The sequence below is a fragment of the Drosophila mauritiana genome, chromosome 2R (genome assembly GCF_004382145.1).
Source record: "Drosophila mauritiana strain mau12 chromosome 2R, ASM438214v1, whole genome shotgun sequence".
Classification (NCBI taxonomy): domain Eukaryota; kingdom Metazoa; phylum Arthropoda; class Insecta; order Diptera; family Drosophilidae; genus Drosophila; species Drosophila mauritiana.
Window position 1 is genome coordinate 5,420,074 of NC_046668.1, and position 18,345 is coordinate 5,438,418.

At 43.2% G+C, this 18,345-nt stretch overlaps 1 protein-coding gene across 3 annotated transcripts; it reads right to left on the bottom strand.

Moving 5' to 3' along the window:
- Positions 1–430: 430 nt before the first annotated feature.
- Positions 431–18,322, bottom strand: LOC117137065 (coronin-1C-A). 3 transcript variants are annotated; one of them, XM_033298280.1, is made up of 7 exons: positions 18,146–18,322; positions 4,934–5,188; positions 3,316–3,582; positions 2,844–3,257; positions 2,490–2,783; positions 1,554–1,760; positions 431–1,495 (listed from the first exon to the last, which is right to left on the bottom strand). In XM_033298280.1, the coding sequence occupies exons 2-7, from the start codon at positions 5,129–5,131 to the stop codon at positions 1,268–1,270; spliced, it is 1,608 nt and encodes a 535-aa protein (XP_033154171.1). In that variant the 5' UTR covers positions 5,132–5,188; positions 18,146–18,322; the 3' UTR covers positions 431–1,267. The 3 variants fall into 3 exon arrangements, with proteins under 3 accessions (XP_033154171.1, XP_033154172.1, XP_033154170.1); XM_033298281.1 differs by having other exon boundaries at positions 1,554–1,739; positions 18,125–18,322; XM_033298279.1 differs by having other exon boundaries at positions 18,125–18,322.
- Positions 18,323–18,345: the final 23 nt, after the last annotated feature.

Here is an 18,345-nt window from a genome sequence, read left to right on the forward strand (position 1 = left end):
TCAATTGAACCGAACAAATAGGCTCGGCAATGAATAGCGCATGGATGAGCTTATTTCTGCAATTAAAAGTTGTCAATTAGTTTAAAGTGCAGCTGGTGAAAATTGCATTGTCGACTAACATCTACTTATTTGAAAGAGCTGCTAAAAGAGCACAAATTACGGAAAGAATTAGGTTCCAAGGACCTCCATTATCAGCACGCAAGTTCTTCTGGCATTGTATTTTGTTTTATTCCGTATCAAATTGTAAATTATTTGTATATAGAGTATTTATGTATATGTATATAGTCTGCATTTTACAATGGTTGTCAATTACAAAATCGGTAGGTGTTTAATGACGCTGCTCTCGCCCTCAGTTCTCAAACAAAACTAATGAAAGTAAAATCAAATAAGCGAAAAGAAAAGAAAACAAATCTTTATAAAAATAGTCTCGTTTGGTTTCTTATATTCTTTCTGATTTTGTTGCATTTATTGTTACTCTTATTATTTCAAAATACAGCTTACCATTAGTTTGAACAAGAAAATTTTGATTACGAAAACGAATTATTTCCGATGACCCCCATCACTTTCTAACTAAATTCGCTATGTTTGACACGACAATTTGCAGGGAAATGTGACTGATTAGGGGGGCCTCAGCTAGGATGAACAGTATCAATTCTATCAGCTATTGTCATGAAAACTTCCGGGACGTACAAATATACAGACGTTACAGAAAGGAGCTCGTACAAATTTGGTTGGTAGGTGTTAACTCTTAAGTGATTGAGGTTTAGTCTATGATTTGCCTTTGTTAAATTTACAACAATTTCATTCTTGCGTCACAACAAGCCGATCGATGGGCCGAGTGCCTGCCCTTCGCTCTGCTTGATTTTGGCGCAAAATGTAGGTAGTTCGTTAGGTTTTTATATATTTTTGGCAGGATGTAGTTTTATGTTATGTTTTATACGTTAAGCGTCCAGCTCTGCTCGCTTATGCTCGCTTATGTTCGATTAGATGGTTTAGCTCGGCATTCTCTAACCCTATCTGTGCCACACTCAACTGATTTCGCTCGTTAAGGACCTAATATTAAATTATAAAAAATAAATAATCGAAACCATAATGGTAATAGACAATAAGTTCTTTTTTCAATTCGCCCTCAGCGCGTACGAAATAAACGTTATGTTGCAATAGAGAAATTAAGCGATAGCTACGAGCTTCTACAAGCAGTTCTCTGTCTCTCCTCCAATCCATTCCGCCCATTTTTATCAGTTCAGTCCTAGTTTCATTGCTAGACCTAGTCCTCGTCCTTTGACGTTCCGGCTGATGTGGACGCATGGTCATTGGCACTTTCACTGGCTTTGCCGTCGGACGTGGCTGCTCCCGCTGAAGCTGGCGCAGCATCGCTACCATTCTTGTTGCGGGCGTCCTCCTTGGCCTCCAGAGCGCGGATGCGGTTCTCTTGCTTGACGATGATCGCCTTGAGTTTGCGGATCTCGTCCTGTATGGTGCGCAGGTCCTTTTCCTTTTGAAGTTAACCAATTAGTTAGGCAAAGAACCGTTGCAGGAGTGCAAGTACTCACCGACAAAACCGCTGCAGGCGGTCCACCTTCGCTAGCCTCATTGTTGTTTCCGGTCGCAAAGTTGCCGCCGCCCGCGCTGCTGCTCGTTGCACCCGAGCTAGCGCTGTCGCCTCTGGGCTTGTTCAGGATGTTGCCCGCCTTCTTCGCTGGTAGCGATTTGTTTACCGACGAGGACACGTACCCACCCTGTACAATGGAAACGCGATCCTGATTAGGCGGGTAAGAAAATCTGTTCGTTTCAGAACACAACAAGCAACAATGAACACAACGACAAGCGCCACGCGCATTCGCGTGCGTGTTAGGGCCAAGTGTGCATTTGTGCGGCGTGTTACTGTATCCAATAGGAGACTTTAATAAGTTAGCTAACATTTAGAATACCAAACCGTTTTAGATCATTGTGAGTATTCTTAATTTCTCCGGTCGTCACTGAAACATTCTTAAGATGCCTCGTCTCCAGGGACATTGTACAACGGAGAAATGAGGACTGTAGTCAGTGTATTGGAGTGGAATGTGGCTGGGCGGACAAGGCACAAACGTAGATAACGCAGAAAAAACGTAAGTAAAGCAAGCGCAGGCATCACACGCTGGTAGGTAGCCACCGGCAAATGCAGGGAGTAAGCTTTAAACAGAACGCACAAGTAGCTCACTTGGAGTCCTTGTGCTAGCAGACAAAAGCAACTGCAAAAGCCGTTGGAATACATTGTAGAAGGGGCGTCCACAGTGGCAGCGACTGCCTCATCGACTTCGAGCCGCATTGCCATCTGTGGACAAGCCCCGCTGGCCCACATGCTGATATATATATCTTATATCTTGTACGCTCTTATCGCCGGCGGAATGGCTGGCATTGTGGCCGAACCGTTGCCGCATTCGGCGGCGAGCGCTGTATTCGCAACACGGAATAAAAGTCGGAGTTGCTTCTGCACCCCAGCCACTTACTTTGAGCGAAAATGTGATCGGATCCGCATCCTTGCCATCGATCCACTCCTCCGCGGTGATGGCAGCATCTTCCGCTAGCGTATCGGGGTAGAGATCCTCCTGGAAAAGATCCGATTTGCGCGGCACAGTCATCGAGATGACCTGACACAGACCGTTGTTGTTCATGCGATAGAACTTGGCGACCTCGCAGGTGGTCACATCACAGCCTCGCTTGGGCATCAGACCAATACCACGCTGCGGCTCTGTAGTCTGAAACGTGTTTATGTAGTGCACGAAAGGAGGTTCGGGCGTTACCTGGTTCGATGAGAGATTGGTTAGATAATATACATATGTATTAGATTTACTTGTACTAACCTCGAAATACCGAATGACCGAGTCACCTTTTCCACACAAGTAGATCATGTTCGTGTCTGCGTCGTAAAGCGGGAACATAACGCCGTTGGACGTGTCCAGCTCCACCATGACAATGGGTTCGTTAAGGGCATCCGGTGCGCGCAGGGAGTATTGACGCTCCGAGCTGCGGTTGAAGCCTGTGGTGAAGATCAGACCGTGACGTAGGAAAATGGCCCGCGTGGCCTTGGAGCCCTCGTGACACATGGCTTCGCTCTCCAGCTCGGCCGTGCGCGGATCGTAGATGCGGATCTTTTTATCCTTGCAGGTGGTGACCAACTTAGAGCCATCCCAGTTGAAGCAGGCGCTGTAAACGATGTCCGGGTGGGAGTCGATGTGCACGAGGATTTCACCAGTGCCCACGTTCCAAATCACGACCTTCGCAATACAGGGAGTATAAGCATTGGCTTCTGAAAGAGTGTTGGCATTAGCTCACCTGGTTATCGGAGCCGGCGGTAAGCAGCACGTTGAGCGCAGAGGGATGCCACAGCACCAGACCCACGCGACGCTGGTGGAAAACCAGGTCGACCACGGGTTCAGTGAGTGTTCGGGACAGCCCGCCATCGGGAATCTGCCACACTTTGACCACACAGTCCTCTGAGCCGGAGGCGATCACGTTGTCGTTGTGGGGGCACCAGGCGATGTCCAGCACAGGACCCTTGTGACCGCCCACCAAAGGGTGGTCAGCCGCAATGCGACCAACCTGAAAGAGTCCATTAAATTTCAATTAGCTCGATACGCCACAGTAAACTTTTATAATTGATGGCGACTAAGTCATGAGCAACAACCATCGCAAAACTGCAACCTCGCGACCCATTAGCCCAATTCCTGAATTATTATTTATAGCCGACTCCGACTGCACGCGGTTCTGCTATGTTCGCTAATCTGCCAAGCAGGCAATTTATAATTGTAAACTTCATGCCAAGTGCTTCCGAATATGGCCCTAGAATTATAGAAAATTGGAACGCCGAATATCTCCCACCGAAATCTACATAACTCGAAGCATATTATAACAAATAGTAATAGTGAAATATTTCAAATTCATCATTGTTAGATATTATTAGATAATATTGTTTGTTCTTCGCTTATTGTGAGCTACACAAATTTGATCTTTCGATAGATGTATTGCATAAAATGTATCATTCCAAAAAGTTTCTCGAAGACTTCCATGAGTGTAAATCTATTTTGGTTTTTTCAAGAACTTGTGCTTGTTCTTTCCTACACTTGCCACATGCGTCCAACCTTGGCGACTAGATGGATCTCACTCATCATCCAGTGCCCATAAAATAAGTAAAATAGGGCGTGTGAAAGCCGCTCCACATAGAAATCGTCACTTAAAAAAGCGGCAACTGTTTAGCCGTCAAGTCAGAGTGAAAAAAACGATCGGCTGCCGCGCGTTTTGCATACAAATTTGTTTCAAATGGAACGACCATCGGTGTGCTTCCAAATATGTTTTCATCCAAAGAAGAACATCGGAAGATTAGGGGAATGGGTGCTTCTGCCACCCACACTATTTGCTGGAGGTGCGCGCAAAATTACAACTAAACAGAAATCCGAAAGGCTGAATCTGGGGCAGGATGGCCAAAAGATTTGGAGATTGAAAATGCAATTTAGTGGAATACAAACAATTAGTTTTTAGCGGAATAAGTCGCCGAGCTGAGTGTGCATTTCGATGCAATGATTCGCCCGAATATCATTTTTGTATTCATTTAACTGGCTGCTCCTCCGCCTCTCTCTAAAATTAGACGATTTGTTTGTCATGTTGGCTGCTGGCCAAATTACAAAAGTGCGCCAGCTAGCAGGATCGCTGCCGCGGTAGTAGCAGAATCTATAACTATTTATAAACACATGTGAGATTGGGTGGAGTCATGCGAAATCCGTCGACGTCACTCGCGACGTGGCAACAAGCCCGCAAATGGCCGCAAACTTTATGCCAAAAGGGCGCTATAAATAGTTGGCCATTGTCTTGTTTAAAAATACCCCACCAAGCTGGCCGCGTTGGGGCAGACGCACGTAGACGAGTGCAACTATAATAGGTCCGGAGGGGCACTCACTTTGTTGTGTGGCAGGACGATGAAGGCTCCGCCGCCCGCCGACTCCACGATGATGGCCAGGAACTTGGGATTCACCGCGCAGAATGTGGAGTCCCAGCTGGACTTGGATACCCGTATGTTGTCGTAGCACTGCTCCCGCTTCAGAGCCTGTCCGTAGACGTGGCGGAACTTGGAGCTGCGCACTACGCGAAACGACATCTTGATGCTGCAGTGGCTTGGGTCAGTGGTCAGTCCTGAGTTTCTCTACGTCTAGCTCTGAAAAGAAATGGGACGGACGAGGGATAGTTAGCAATTTAGGGGAATTTCTCGCGCACAGACTCGTTTTGTATTTTCCACCCTTTATAACAAGTCATCGGGCGAAATCATTTAGCCGTATTCTTTCCGCACCTGACACACGAGTTATGAAATCCCTACGTTTTGGCAGAGATTTGAAAACTCATTTGATAGGTTGTGTTTCCTACACAGTTCTATGAGACCTGAAAATCGTGATCTTGGCCTTATCCGAGTTATGAGCGACGCATAAACCGACCGAATCGCAATGTTATTCGCTTTCAGCTTCGCTCACTTATGTGTTAGCTTAACGCGTTTTTCTTTCACCGCGCTTCGCAGCCTCGATTAGTTCAATAAATTTGCATATGCTAATTTCGCTTGTTGCGAAAATCAATGAGCTTTCCATTCGCAGCTCGCTATTGACGCGCCGACTTTGTCCGCGAGAGGTTGCATCAAATTGCTTATGGCATCACTAATGTTGGCGACTGAAAGCGCCGGAAACGGGGGGAGGCGTCTAGAACGCTTTCACCTGCCACTTGGCACCTGCCACAATCGGCTCCACTTTCGTTAATGAAGCGCCAGCCGGAACGTGTCGAACTATCAGTTTTCCATACCCCTTTCTTTCAGATGACATCATAACGCCGAAATAGCCACTCCAGCAATGAGTAGCCTTCCAACACGTGAGTTATGGCTGAGCAAACCGACTCATCCCGCAGGCCCAAACATATATCTAACACTCCGGGAGACTTCTAGATAGCTACGTGTTTGAGGCTGAATTCATTTCTGGGTTGGGCCGAGCCCGGCCGGCAGGCTGACTAACTTCGACTCCGAACCGCATTCGTTTTTAATCAGAAAAGTGCCATTAAATTGTTTGCCTCTTTTGCCTCGTTTTGTTTTGCTCAAAGATATTCATATTTATTGCAAGCACTAAACTTTGTCATTGACCCCTTTAAACTGGCCCCAAAGCAGACCCCAGAATTGATTACTTTCTACGCTGTCTGTTTTTGGCCACAAGGTGAGCCCCGGATGGCTTTTCTTGGTTCTTGGTTGGGTGTGGGTATCGACATGGCCTCTCCACTGATAAGGAAATATCAGCTCGGAGTTGGCTAAACACCACAGAGATAATGTTAAGTGCTACGCCTATGTAGTCCAAGACGACGCCGAAATGTTCGCCACCAACTGGAAAATACTCCAAGCGCTGTACCCGGAATATATCTATCTACATACATATATCTGCGGCGTGTGTATGCGTTGTTATTTATGTGTTTATATGCCAAACACCTTCGTTTGCAGGCGGGAAAATTTTTGTTTCGCGGCTGAAGGTCAAACTTATTAATAGAAAATTAAATCATCTTAGGCGAAATGAAATTTTCATATACAAACACAGCGCACGATGCTCAAAGCAGCGTTGTAAATCGCATTTGATGTGTTTATTTATTTCGTTGGCATCGCTGGCACCTGCCATGCCTGAGTTATCATAGCCGGGCCACCCCCACCCACTCCCACCATCCCGCTCGATCATAATTGGCAATTCCGCTCGTAAGGACCAAAAAAAATGGGCCTCTTCTGCGCGTCAAGTCAACTTGACCGTTGCCGGTGGTTTAATCGGCGGCAAAGCGACTGCAAAAGTCAGCGATTAACGGAAGTGGGTTCAAGAAAATCTCTGAAGAAAGGAAAATCTCATAAGAACTCATTCCCGACGCCCATTATGCGGGTGGTGTGATTGAGTACCCAGCATCACATTGCATTCCATTCATTACAGTGGGCCGCACATGTAAGGCTGTTTCAGAAGATAATCGAAAGGAAATTAAGGCAAAGGTTAAAATTAGTACCGGATCTTAAAATTCCACAGTGGATGGAAGTCCGCAATGTACATAGTTATTGTGTTCAAATGTAATACTATATTTCTTCACAACAGATGTCAAAGATGCGATCGTTACTAGTTTCTTAAATGGTTCAGTAGTATTTTCCATTTTTTCTAAAAATTCGCTTGAGTCCACTCGTAAATTACCTATAAACTACGATTCTGGAACATATTCTTCATAGGGTTGGAAGCGACGTTGCAACGTTGTCAACGAATCAGAATAAACTTCTCTATAAATAAAAGGTATGTATAGCTTGATAAACAGTGAAATGGGTTTTAATTACATTATGATTTTTATAGTATAATTAGAATTAATAGAATTCCGTTTGAAAAAGGTCTTGGAGTAGGCTGCCTGAATTAGAAACAGAATCTTGCTGAACCATTATTGTAAAGTAACCAACTAATCCGCATGCCACTTAACCAGCGGGTGTCAACCAACTTTCAGCAGCGACTGTCTTGTAATCACGTTAACCATTTGACAATGGGGCTGTTGTGGGGCCCTCCAGCCATTTGTGTTGAAATCGCGCGAGGTGCAACTGTCGCTGAATTGATGCGAATGCGATGGTCCAGCGATCGGGGATTGGACGCGAATTGACTTAATGCTTGATTGCAAATCTTGCCGCTTTGTCGACACGTTGTGTTCACCGGCCACTTCTAATTGCTAACAAATGCCGTCGTGTTGTTCTTGTTCCCGGCGGCGTGACTAAAACGCCGTGGGTCCCCCACTCGACTCCCCTCCCCGCACCAGCACTCCTCGAGTGACTTGGGTGTGCAGTCAATTAGGCGTAGTACGAGTAGTTTCCAGCAGCAGCAGTGCAATGGGGCGTGAGCGAAAATAAAACAGTGCCTGGGTAAAAATAAAGCGACGATGGAGTGGGACACTGCTCCAATTGTGGCGACAAGGGCCCCGTTATAATGACATCTCTATTCCCTAAGTACACTCGAAAAGAATCTTTTAAATGTGTAGCACCACATGCCATCATGGTTTTCGGATTAAACTATTTAAGTAGCTACAACTGATAGTTCGAAACTTTTCCCAAAGCTTAGGGCACAAAACCAGTCTTGCATAAACAAAATGGTTATTATTATGTGTAGTTATAGGATATTGAGTTTCAGGATATGAGTTTCCTCAACTCAAGTGCTTTCCTTACTTTAACGTGTCAGCACAATTACATCAATGAAGGTGGATAACATGGTTTAACATTAAATGAATACTATAGAATGGTAGATTAAAACTTTGTCTTGGTATGTGAAGGAAGATATCAGACCAGTTGTAGCTTAGTCAGGTGTTATCAATACGGCGTCATACATTGTATACATATGTGTATGCGTTGCGCGGCTTGGTTTTGATTAACTCGTGGTATCTTTTCTTCCTGTGCACAGCTGCAGCGACACCTAATCAGCTGGCCAATGATCAATGCCACACGCATGAGTCACCCCTGATAAGAGGCCCGCTGTTTATCGGCTGTCGGCTGCACTGGAAACTTTCGCCGTTCGTCTCATCTAGACTCGACTCGACTGGATGGTGAGGTTGATGGCGATGATGATGATGTCATTGATGCAGGCGCAACGTCATTGGTTGTGCAGCGCATATACAAGTTATTGCCCTGCAATTGATTCTCCGCTGATAGTCTCCGCTGCCATCAACGCCAACGAACGGTTAAGCGCGACAGCAATACTCCGCTGCGCCGCGGCCGACGCAACTGCGCCGCTGCCGACTTGATTGCTAGGGAATTAGGGAAACATTTTGTACACTAGCTTTAGTTTCAAATGATAAATTGCAATAAACGGTCGCTTGCGATCTTCAAAATTAAATCAAATTAACTGTAATTATTAACTGGCGCCCGAACAGGGACCAGCGAATAAACGCGAACGACAGACAAAATTCTAAGTCGCGGAGCAAAATCAAAATTTTGCTAAAAAATATTCGTTGGTTAAATTGTGCCGAAGAAACTCCCGCGAGTTATTAACAAACAAAATTCACGGTCGGCTATGAAATAAAATTATTTGAAAAAAAATAGATTTTCCGGAAGAGGAAAATACTCATCGGCATAGCATTGCCCATTTGTGGATCTCATTTTCTGTCAGGCCAGCCCGCAGAAAACCTTCTTTGGAGTGCTGACGTGGATTCCCCAGTAGCCCAGGCAAAAAGGACAACATTCACCCAGCCAGGAGGAGTGACCGCAACAATCCTATTTAAATTAAATGCAAAACGAAGAACATCAATTTCATCGAAAAGGAGAAGGAAAAGTAGAAGTAGAACGCCGAGAACTAACGGAACTACAGAAGAGCAACACGGATAACAGTTAACAGTTCAACCCAAAACGTAACGGCAGAGGTAAAGACGACGAACGGCAGAGAACGGCTGCGTGAACCAAAGCGCAGACAACAAGGAAAAAAAAAGAACAACAACAGCACAGCCGTAGCAGCAGCAGCAGCCCGCCAAAAAGAACAGGAATAAGAACACGCTGTCGACGAAGAATCTGAAGCTGAAACAACCGAAGAGGAGGCAGAGAGACTACAAGAACTTGGAAAGTACACTGGAAAAAACATCAGCAACTTAAAATTCAGGCATCCACCCATAATAAAACATAAGTATAACAAAAAAAAATAAAGTATATTATTATTATTATATTATTATTATTATATTATTATTATAATATTATTATTATTATTATATTATTACTATTATATTATTATTATTATATTATTATTATTATATTATTATTATTATATTATTATTATTATATTATCATTATTATATTATTATTATTATATTATTATTATTATATTATTATTATTATTATTATTGATATTATTATTAATACTATATTTTCAACCCAGTTCCTAGAGATCTTCTGAAAGGAAAATTTTCCATTTACTGTTCCTTTCTGGTACACTGTTCTCAAAGCAAAATAACCGCGGTGAGCTAAAATTTTATTGCATGCAAAAATAAAAAAAAAAATAAATAAATAAAAATAAAAACAAAACAAAAGATAAATAAGCAAACACATACACACGCATTCCATATTTTCTGCCCACAACTTTTGTTAAGTTCAAATTGGTTTAGGCTTGTTTTGTGCAGGTGTTGTCCGAATTAAAAACCAGTATGGCAAACCCTAATAATATAATAAGACCATCAGCATTTAGTTCAAATGAAAGACCGGTGCCCTCAGAAAGACACGACCTGCCTGAACAGCATCGCGTAGACATGAGTGTCGAACAGTTGACAGCATTAATTGGCCAAACGGTGGCCCAAGTTTTACCTGGACTGATAAAACAAATGAATAACAATACTCTTGACTTTACTGACGTGAGCGACCAGGTCGTCGAGCCCGAATACAGAAATAATTTAGCGGACTTTGACAGGGTGCCTGATATCGTAAAATCGATCAGGGAATTCTCTGGAAATCCAGCAGAATTTGGGTCTTGGAAAAAGAGCGTTGATAGAATCATGGAGACTTATACCCCATTTGTGGGTACTCCAAAATATTATGGTATACTTCATACCATAAGAAATAAAATTGTTGGAAGTGCTGATGTGGCACTCGAGTCCTACAGCATTCCGCTGGACTGGAAGGCCATGTCGAGATGTCTCACTCTGCATTACGCAGATAAACGGGACATAACTACCTTGGAATACCAAATGTCAACTTTGGTTCAAGGCCACCAGCAGTCGGTGGAAGACTTCCACCAGGACGTCTACAAAAATCTGTCGCTTATTCTAAATAAAGTCGGCTGCATGCAAATGAGCCGAGAATCCGAGCACTTTGTTACAAAAATGTACAGAGAAAAAGCTCTGGATACTTTTATCAGAGGCCTTCGAGGAGATTTACCTCGCCTTTTGGCAATAAAAGAGCCAGCTGATCTCCCCTCAGCTTTACATTATTGCCTTAAACTTGAAAATCAAACTTTCAGGTCAAACCATGCGGCAAATAAGGGTCAACAGTCGAGTTTCAGAGGAAATGAAAAACCCATACCGGCACCCCGCAATTTTCAGCCGTCGAATGCCTTTGGCCATCGACAGCCTCCACCGGTCCCTCCACGACATCCCATTAGGAGACCTTCACAATATTTTGGCCAGCCATTCCCGGCGCCAAGGCAACATGTGTCTAACTTCGGTAATGCACCGTTCATTCCACCCCGACAAAACTATCAACAGCAATGGCAACAATATAATGCCCCACCCCGTCCATTTGCGACCAAACCACAACCAAGACCAGAACCAATGGACGTGGACGGCAGTGTACAGACGCGAAACATTAATTATATGAATAGACCACACTCGGACATAAACAAACGACAAAAGAACTACAACATCCAAACAGTAAACATGAGACAGCCAAGTATTGAAGTATCTGGGTCCAGTTCAAGCATGACAGGCTATCAACGGTCGATGCAAGATTATGAAACCCAGAACAATATAAACGGCACACTAAATGAATACTGTGATGGGCAAATAGACAATTTGGACAGCGAACAACGAGACCACGTGTTGCATTTTTTAGAGTAGAAGACTCCTCATTACCATACTTCGAATGTAGAGTGGGGAGTGGAAAGGTTTTAAGGGTGTTGATTGACACAGGCTCTAATAAAAATTACATCCAGCCCAATTTGGTGACGAACGCGATACCAAATAATAAGCCTTACATAGCTGATACTCCAGGCGGTGATGTAAAAATATCGCATTACAAAAGAGCAAATCTTTTCGATTTCGAAATAAAATTTTTTTTATTACCAACGCTGAAGACTTTTGACGCCATACTTGGCAAAGACACAATGAAGGGAATGGGAGCGCAAATTGATTTGAAGAACCTAACCATGACACTGGAAAACGGGAAAAGAGTTGTTCTCAAAGAAAAACAGTTCGAGGCTGTTAGCACGATTAGTCCGAGAATAAAACACTTAGAGGTAGAACAGAGAATGAAATTAAATAAAATAATTGATTCGTATCCAGGTCTCTTCGCAGACCCCAACCAAAAACTAACCTACACAACAAGTGTAAGGGCAGCAATCCGAACTATATCGGATACGCCAATATACTCAAAATTCTATCAGTACCCAATGTCTCTTAAAGACGAGGTACACAAACAAATTTCCGAACTTTTACACGATGGAATCATTCGACCCTCAAGGTCACCTTACAATTCACCAGTGTGGATTGTACCAAAAAAACTCGACTCCTCTGGCAAGAAAAAATACAGGGTGGTAATTGACTATCGGAAACTTAACATGGTAACGGTAGCGGACAGATACCCTATCCCTGACATTAATGAAGTATTGGCCCAATTGGGAGAAAACAAGATTTTCTCAGTGCTCGATCTGAAAAGTGGGTTTCATCAGATTCTTTTAAAGGAATCTGATATTGAAAAGACCGCCTTCTCCATCAATAATGGAAAATACGAGTTTACACGACTCCCATTCGGTCTGAAAAATGCACCGTCAATTTTCCAGCGGGCACTGGACGATATCCTTCACGAACATATCGGTAAGATATGTTTCATTTATATTGACGACATCATCATCTTTAGTAAAGATGATGAAACACATTACCAGAACCTTGACACTATTTTCAGAACTCTTCAGCAAGCCAACATGAAATGTCAGTTGGATAAATGCGAGTTTATGAAGAGAAAAGTGGAGTTCCTAGGCTTCGTCGTGTCCGACAAGGGCATTGAAACCAGCCCAACCAAGGTACAGGCAATCTCAGACTTTCCAATTCCAAGGACACTCAAAGAACTGAGATCATTCTTGGGATTATCCGGATATTACAGGAGATTTATTCCTAACTACGCTAAGTTAGCAAAACCACTTAGCTCGCTTTTGAGAGGGGAGGATGGTCGAATTTCCAAGACATTATCGTCAAAAAAATCCGTCTCCCTTAATCGCGAAGCAATAGAAGCCTTCAAGAAATTGAAGAGCAGCTTGGTTTCTCCAGACGTAATACTCCACTACCCGGACTTTAAAAAAGAATTTCACCTAACAACGGATGCTTCCAATTTCGCAGTAGGCGCCGTTCTTTCACAAGAGAACAGACCCATCTCATTTTTATCGAGAACACTCTCGAAGGCGGAAGAAAATTATGCCACGAATGAGAAGGAAATGTTAGCCATTATCTGGGCTCTAAAAAAGCTAAAAATTTACCTTTACGGTAAAGCAAAGGTGAAAATCTTTACTGACCATCAGCCCTTGACCCATTCTCTCAGTAGTTGGAATGGAAATGCGAGGATTAAGAGATGGAAAGCATACCTTGAGGAATATGACTACGAAATTTTCTACAAGCCAGGCAGAGAAAATACTGTAGCCGACGCTCTGTCCAGAGGACCGACAGTCGAACAGATTAACACAGTAGCCTCAACAATGCACAGCTCTGACAGTTCGAGCCATGGGCTGATACCAAGCGTTGAAGCCCCGATAAATGCATTCAAGAATCAAATTTTCTTCAGGGAGTCCGAGTCAGAGAACTACTCATTTAGCATTCCATTCCCGACATTTCAAAGGCATTTAGTAGATCGCAAATTGTTCACACCCGACAGTCTCTTGTCAGATTTGAAAGAATATCTCAACCCATCCGTGATTAATGGAATTTTCACATCTGAGGATGTAATGGGAAAAATACAAATTCTCTACCCCATCCATTTTCAGGGTTTCAAGATTAGATTCTGTCAAACCAAAGTCAAAGACCTTGTTAACGAAGCCGAACAAGAGGAAGAAATACTTAGGACACATAACAGAGCACACAGAAATGCTGTGGAAAATAAAGCTCAGTTGTCCGAAAGAGTATACTTTCCTAAAATGAGGAAAAAAGTTTCGGCTATCGTGAATCAGTGTTTGGTGTGTAAGACTGCTAAATATGACAGACATCCCACGCATCCAGAAATAAGACAAACTCCCTTGCCAGAATACCCCGGACAAATTATTCATATTGACATCTACTCGACAGAACGACATCTGGTGCTCACGGCGATTGATAAATTTTCCAAACTGGCCATGGGAAGAGTTATCAAATCCAAAGCTGTAGAAGACATTAGGAAAGCTCTAAGAGATATCGTGTTTTATTATGGAGTGCCTAAATTAATAGTAATGGACAATGAAAAGTCCCTCAACTCAGCCTCTATCAAATTCATGTTGACAGACCAGCTGGGTATTGAGCTCTATAAAGCACCTCCGTATAAAAGTACAGTAAATGGACAGATAGAAAGATTTCACTCCACACTCTCTGAAATAATGAGATGTTTGAAAGGAGATGGAACACATAGGGGCTTCGAGGAACTTCTCGATAGGGCCATCTATGAATATAACTACACTGTCCATTCTGTCACAAAAAAACGACCTCTAGAGGTGTTCTTCGGCAGGATAGCTACCGTAGCTCCAGAAAAATATGAACAAGCTAGACTGGACAATATAGACCGACTTAGGCAAAAACAGGAAACTGACATGGAATACCACAACCGGACAAGAAAGCCCATAAAGACCTATATCAAAGGGCAAGAAATTTTCGTTAGGGTTAATACAAGATTAGGTTCTAAGTTATCAAGTAGATTTAGGAAGGAACTAGTTAAGGAAGACCGAAGTACCACAATATTAACAGAATCAGGGAAATTAGTACATAAAAGTAACATAAGATCATGATTGCTTTCAGAATAATTACTGTGGCCACATCGATAGACAAGTAGAACATAGAAACATTAAACATACTGATTAACGTAACCACGAGAACACAGAATTAAATTTGAAACGATTCGACTTTGACAGATGAGTTGGCCATAGGTTTGCAGAATTAGATTGGGCTCGTGAAATAAGAGATTGCGTTGTGAATGCGTTTCTGCGGAGCGAGTTTAAATTGAATGAGATCAGTAGCCTACCTGAAAACAATATACCGATTTCTGCCTTGACGGTCAAATAAATGTTAAAACTTTCACACGTTCTCGCTTTACACAACGGAACTAAAATTTGTATGTCATTAAAATCTCCATATTGAATCAGTTAATTCCTTATTTCTTATATTTTAAAACATGATCAGTAAAGGAAACTAATAATAATAAATAAATAATAATTTAATTTGAATAATAATAAAATTTACCAATTAAAGACGAAATGTACGGAATCAATGCCTTCTGCAAAGGTTCCAATGGTCTAAAAATATGTAGATATAAATTCATTAGTAATCTAGTAAAACCAGCATTTTAATAGAAAGCAATCAAGTTGTCAATGCAGAACACATCCGAGTTGCACAAACCTCGAACGCACGCAACAATAAACACCTGGCATTCAAACCATTAATGCGGTGCCCAAACCACCACGAATCACCCCACCAAAGATGCGACTCAACAACGTCCCGTCCTTATGATGACCGCTCGAGGACAAGCGTCAATTAAGAGGGGAGGAGTTATTGCCCTGCAATTGATTCTCCGCTGATAGTCTCCGCTGCCATCAACGCCAACGAACGGTTAAGCGCGACAGCAATACTCCGCTGCGCCGCGGCCGACGCAACTGCGCCGCTGCCGACTTGATTGCTAGGGAATTAGGGAAACATTTTGTACACTAGCTTTAGTTTCAAATGATAAATTGCAATAAACGGTCGCTTGCGATCTTCAAAATTAAATCAAATTAACTGTAATTATTAACTTACATGCCCATACACAGACGTGCGTCTGTGTGTTGAAGGTTCATCAAACTGATTGCAGAGTGTGCGTGCCTGACGGCGATTAGCCAAAGTTTTTGACAAAAAGCGCGCAAGTGTCGCGGCAGACTCACTGGCTTGCAGCACAGTGGGTGTCGTCGCTGTGCGAGTGAAAGTGGAACTCTGCTGCTAAAATTAACCACATGCATATGCAGTGCCCCACCCGACACCCAACACCTCCCCTCGCCGTCGCAAGTGGCGCTGGCTTTTGTTGCTGTCTTAATTGCCGCTCGTTCTTTTTCTCCTCAGCTTCCCGCTCTGCGCGCCATCCGTCGCTATTTTTTCCATTTGCGCTTAGTCAGACTGGGCGGCAATTGTGGATGCCTGTGCACCCTAGAAATTCAAAGTACATGGATTTCGTTAGGCACTCAATGAGCGAGTAAAAGTACCTTTCCCTTTTAAGAACTACACATTCGATGCCTAACTAAAGCTTCAAACGCGTATTCCAGGTAATCCGATTTCTACCTGATTAACACGTGAAACACTGAGAAAAAATTATCCCTGGATTTCAGAAAAAGTTAAATCATTGGTTTTAGTAAAGCTTTCAAAATTCAATAAATTATTTTCTTTACTTTGGCATATGTACGTTGCCATTAGTTAGTGAAAAATACGCAACTAATGTAAACTGGTGCTTAGATTAATGGAGTTATTTTGAGTCAATGACGGTTTCCTAAAATCAAGGTTGATTTTATTCTAGGTGTAGTCATGTAAAAGTTAAGTTATCAAGATATTGCTTAGAAATAATAGATAAATCACCCTAACTATGTAGGTGTCAAAATAAGCATTCCAATGGCAGATTCACGTTTCAAAAGATAATTTTCTCGAATTCAGCAATGACCAGGAAAATTAAAAGGTAATGTTGAAAAGTATTGAATTCTAAATTAAGGTTTTGGGTTTTCTAAAGCATTATTAGAGCAAAGAACATTTAAATCTCATATAATATTGTTGTTACAAGTATTGTAATATACTTCGAGCACTGTTAGCGATCTAAATTTTTCGGTTCCAAGTCTATATTTCATGATAATTTTTTAATTTAATATTATAGGGTGGACTGTAAGATTCCAAATTCAGATGTTCCTAGTATCCGAAAGGGTATTCAAGCAGTGGCTTCCCGAAATTACTTGCTTCCTAGTTCTATTCGGAGTTATTGCCGCCAATTGGCGTGTCCGTTGCCAGCCAACTGGCGTTCATACGTGCGCCTATTATGCGATCGTGGCCGAACAGCTGTTGGTCGCCGAGTAATCGCGACATTGGCTGACGCATAAACGCGATCGGCGGTCGGACTCGAATGTGTGTGTGTGTGCTTCATTCCAGTGCATTTCTCATATTTTTGTCACTAATTGGTGTTGGCTAAGTTTCGCTGCTTAACCCATTTGGGGAGCAACCGAAATAGCTGTGCGTGGGGGCGTATGCTGTGCGCTCTCTCGCTCGCTCGCGCGCACTTTCGAAGACACCTCTGGAGGTCGCTTGTTTTTCACACTTGCTCTCGCTCGCACGCACGAAATGAACCGTAATTGTGGGCTCGAGCCCACTGGAAGCCACGTTTATGGCTAGCCAATATTCCGAAATTTCAAATGCCACCTCATTTTGGCGCCCTTTGAAAGCACACCCCCTTTGCCCTTCAGTAACTTGTTGCTTCCACCAGCAACAATTGGCACACTCTCTCCCCCTTTTCATTTCTCCCACACTCGACCACTCTTCCCCGCTCTCACGCTCTCGCGCAGCGTAAACAAGTGAGAGCCGGAAAGGAAAAGCCACACAAATTACAGCGCAACGCAAGGAAGAAAAAACAAATACCAGAAAAAAACAATTAATACAATCAAGTGCGAAACAACAAATTCGACTGCGAGTTGTTTGATTTCTTTCGCTCGTTTTTGCAACGTTTTTCGGCACTGGCGCTGCCAAAGACGCTGCTGCTTCGCTCTCTTTATTCCCTTTTTTGGGTGTTGGACTCATATAACACGGTGAGCGAGCGGGAGAGCAGATGGCGAAACTTTTATAGCGGTACTCTTCACATGCACTGCGTTCGCCGCTCCGCTCGCACAAGAAAGCACGCACACCAGCGCACGCACGCCACACTCGGCGCACACAGACTCACATGCACACACACGTATGGTCGCAAGGCGGCTGTCGCACTTATTTTTTACCGTGATTTTTAATGATTTTGTAATACGCGCGTTTATTACTTAAGCGCCGCATTTGCATCGACCACTCGCAACGTCAACTAAAAATGCGCAGCTTCAGCTGACACCGAGCCGAAATACTCATATTCCGCAAAAATACCGCTGTGATTCATTGCAACCGCTTTGCTTTTGCTTGACATTTAATGTGCCGCACAGAAGCGGCCGCAAGAAACCAAAATACCACCACTCACTTTATCTATCACTCCACTCACTGGGGCCAGCGCATTCAGCGGGATTCAACTAGAGATTTTGCACACGACTCCGGCTGGGAACTTAAGGCACTTCTTTTCAGACTTTTCAGTCAGCAGAAAGACGGGACGAGTACAAAATGCCGACGAGAGCGCGCTGAGCATCTAAGAGCAAGTTCGACACTGTTGTTCGAGGCGAGTTGTTGATATCAGCGCAGTTCGCG

Excerpts from the sequence above, each read along its gene's own strand:
- LOC117137065 (XM_033298280.1), bottom strand. The coding sequence starts at position 5,131 with ATGTCGTTTCGCGTAGTGCGCAGCTCCAAGTTCCGCCACGTCTACGGA. Across the intron at positions 3,583-4,933 it reads TCGTCCTGCCACACAACAAA|GTTGGTCGCATTGCGGCTGA; the intron begins GTGAGTGCCCCT and ends GGACTCTTTCAG. Across the intron at positions 3,258-3,315 it reads CCGCCGGCTCCGATAACCAG|GTCGTGATTTGGAACGTGGG; the intron begins GTGAGCTAATGC and ends TGTATTGCGAAG.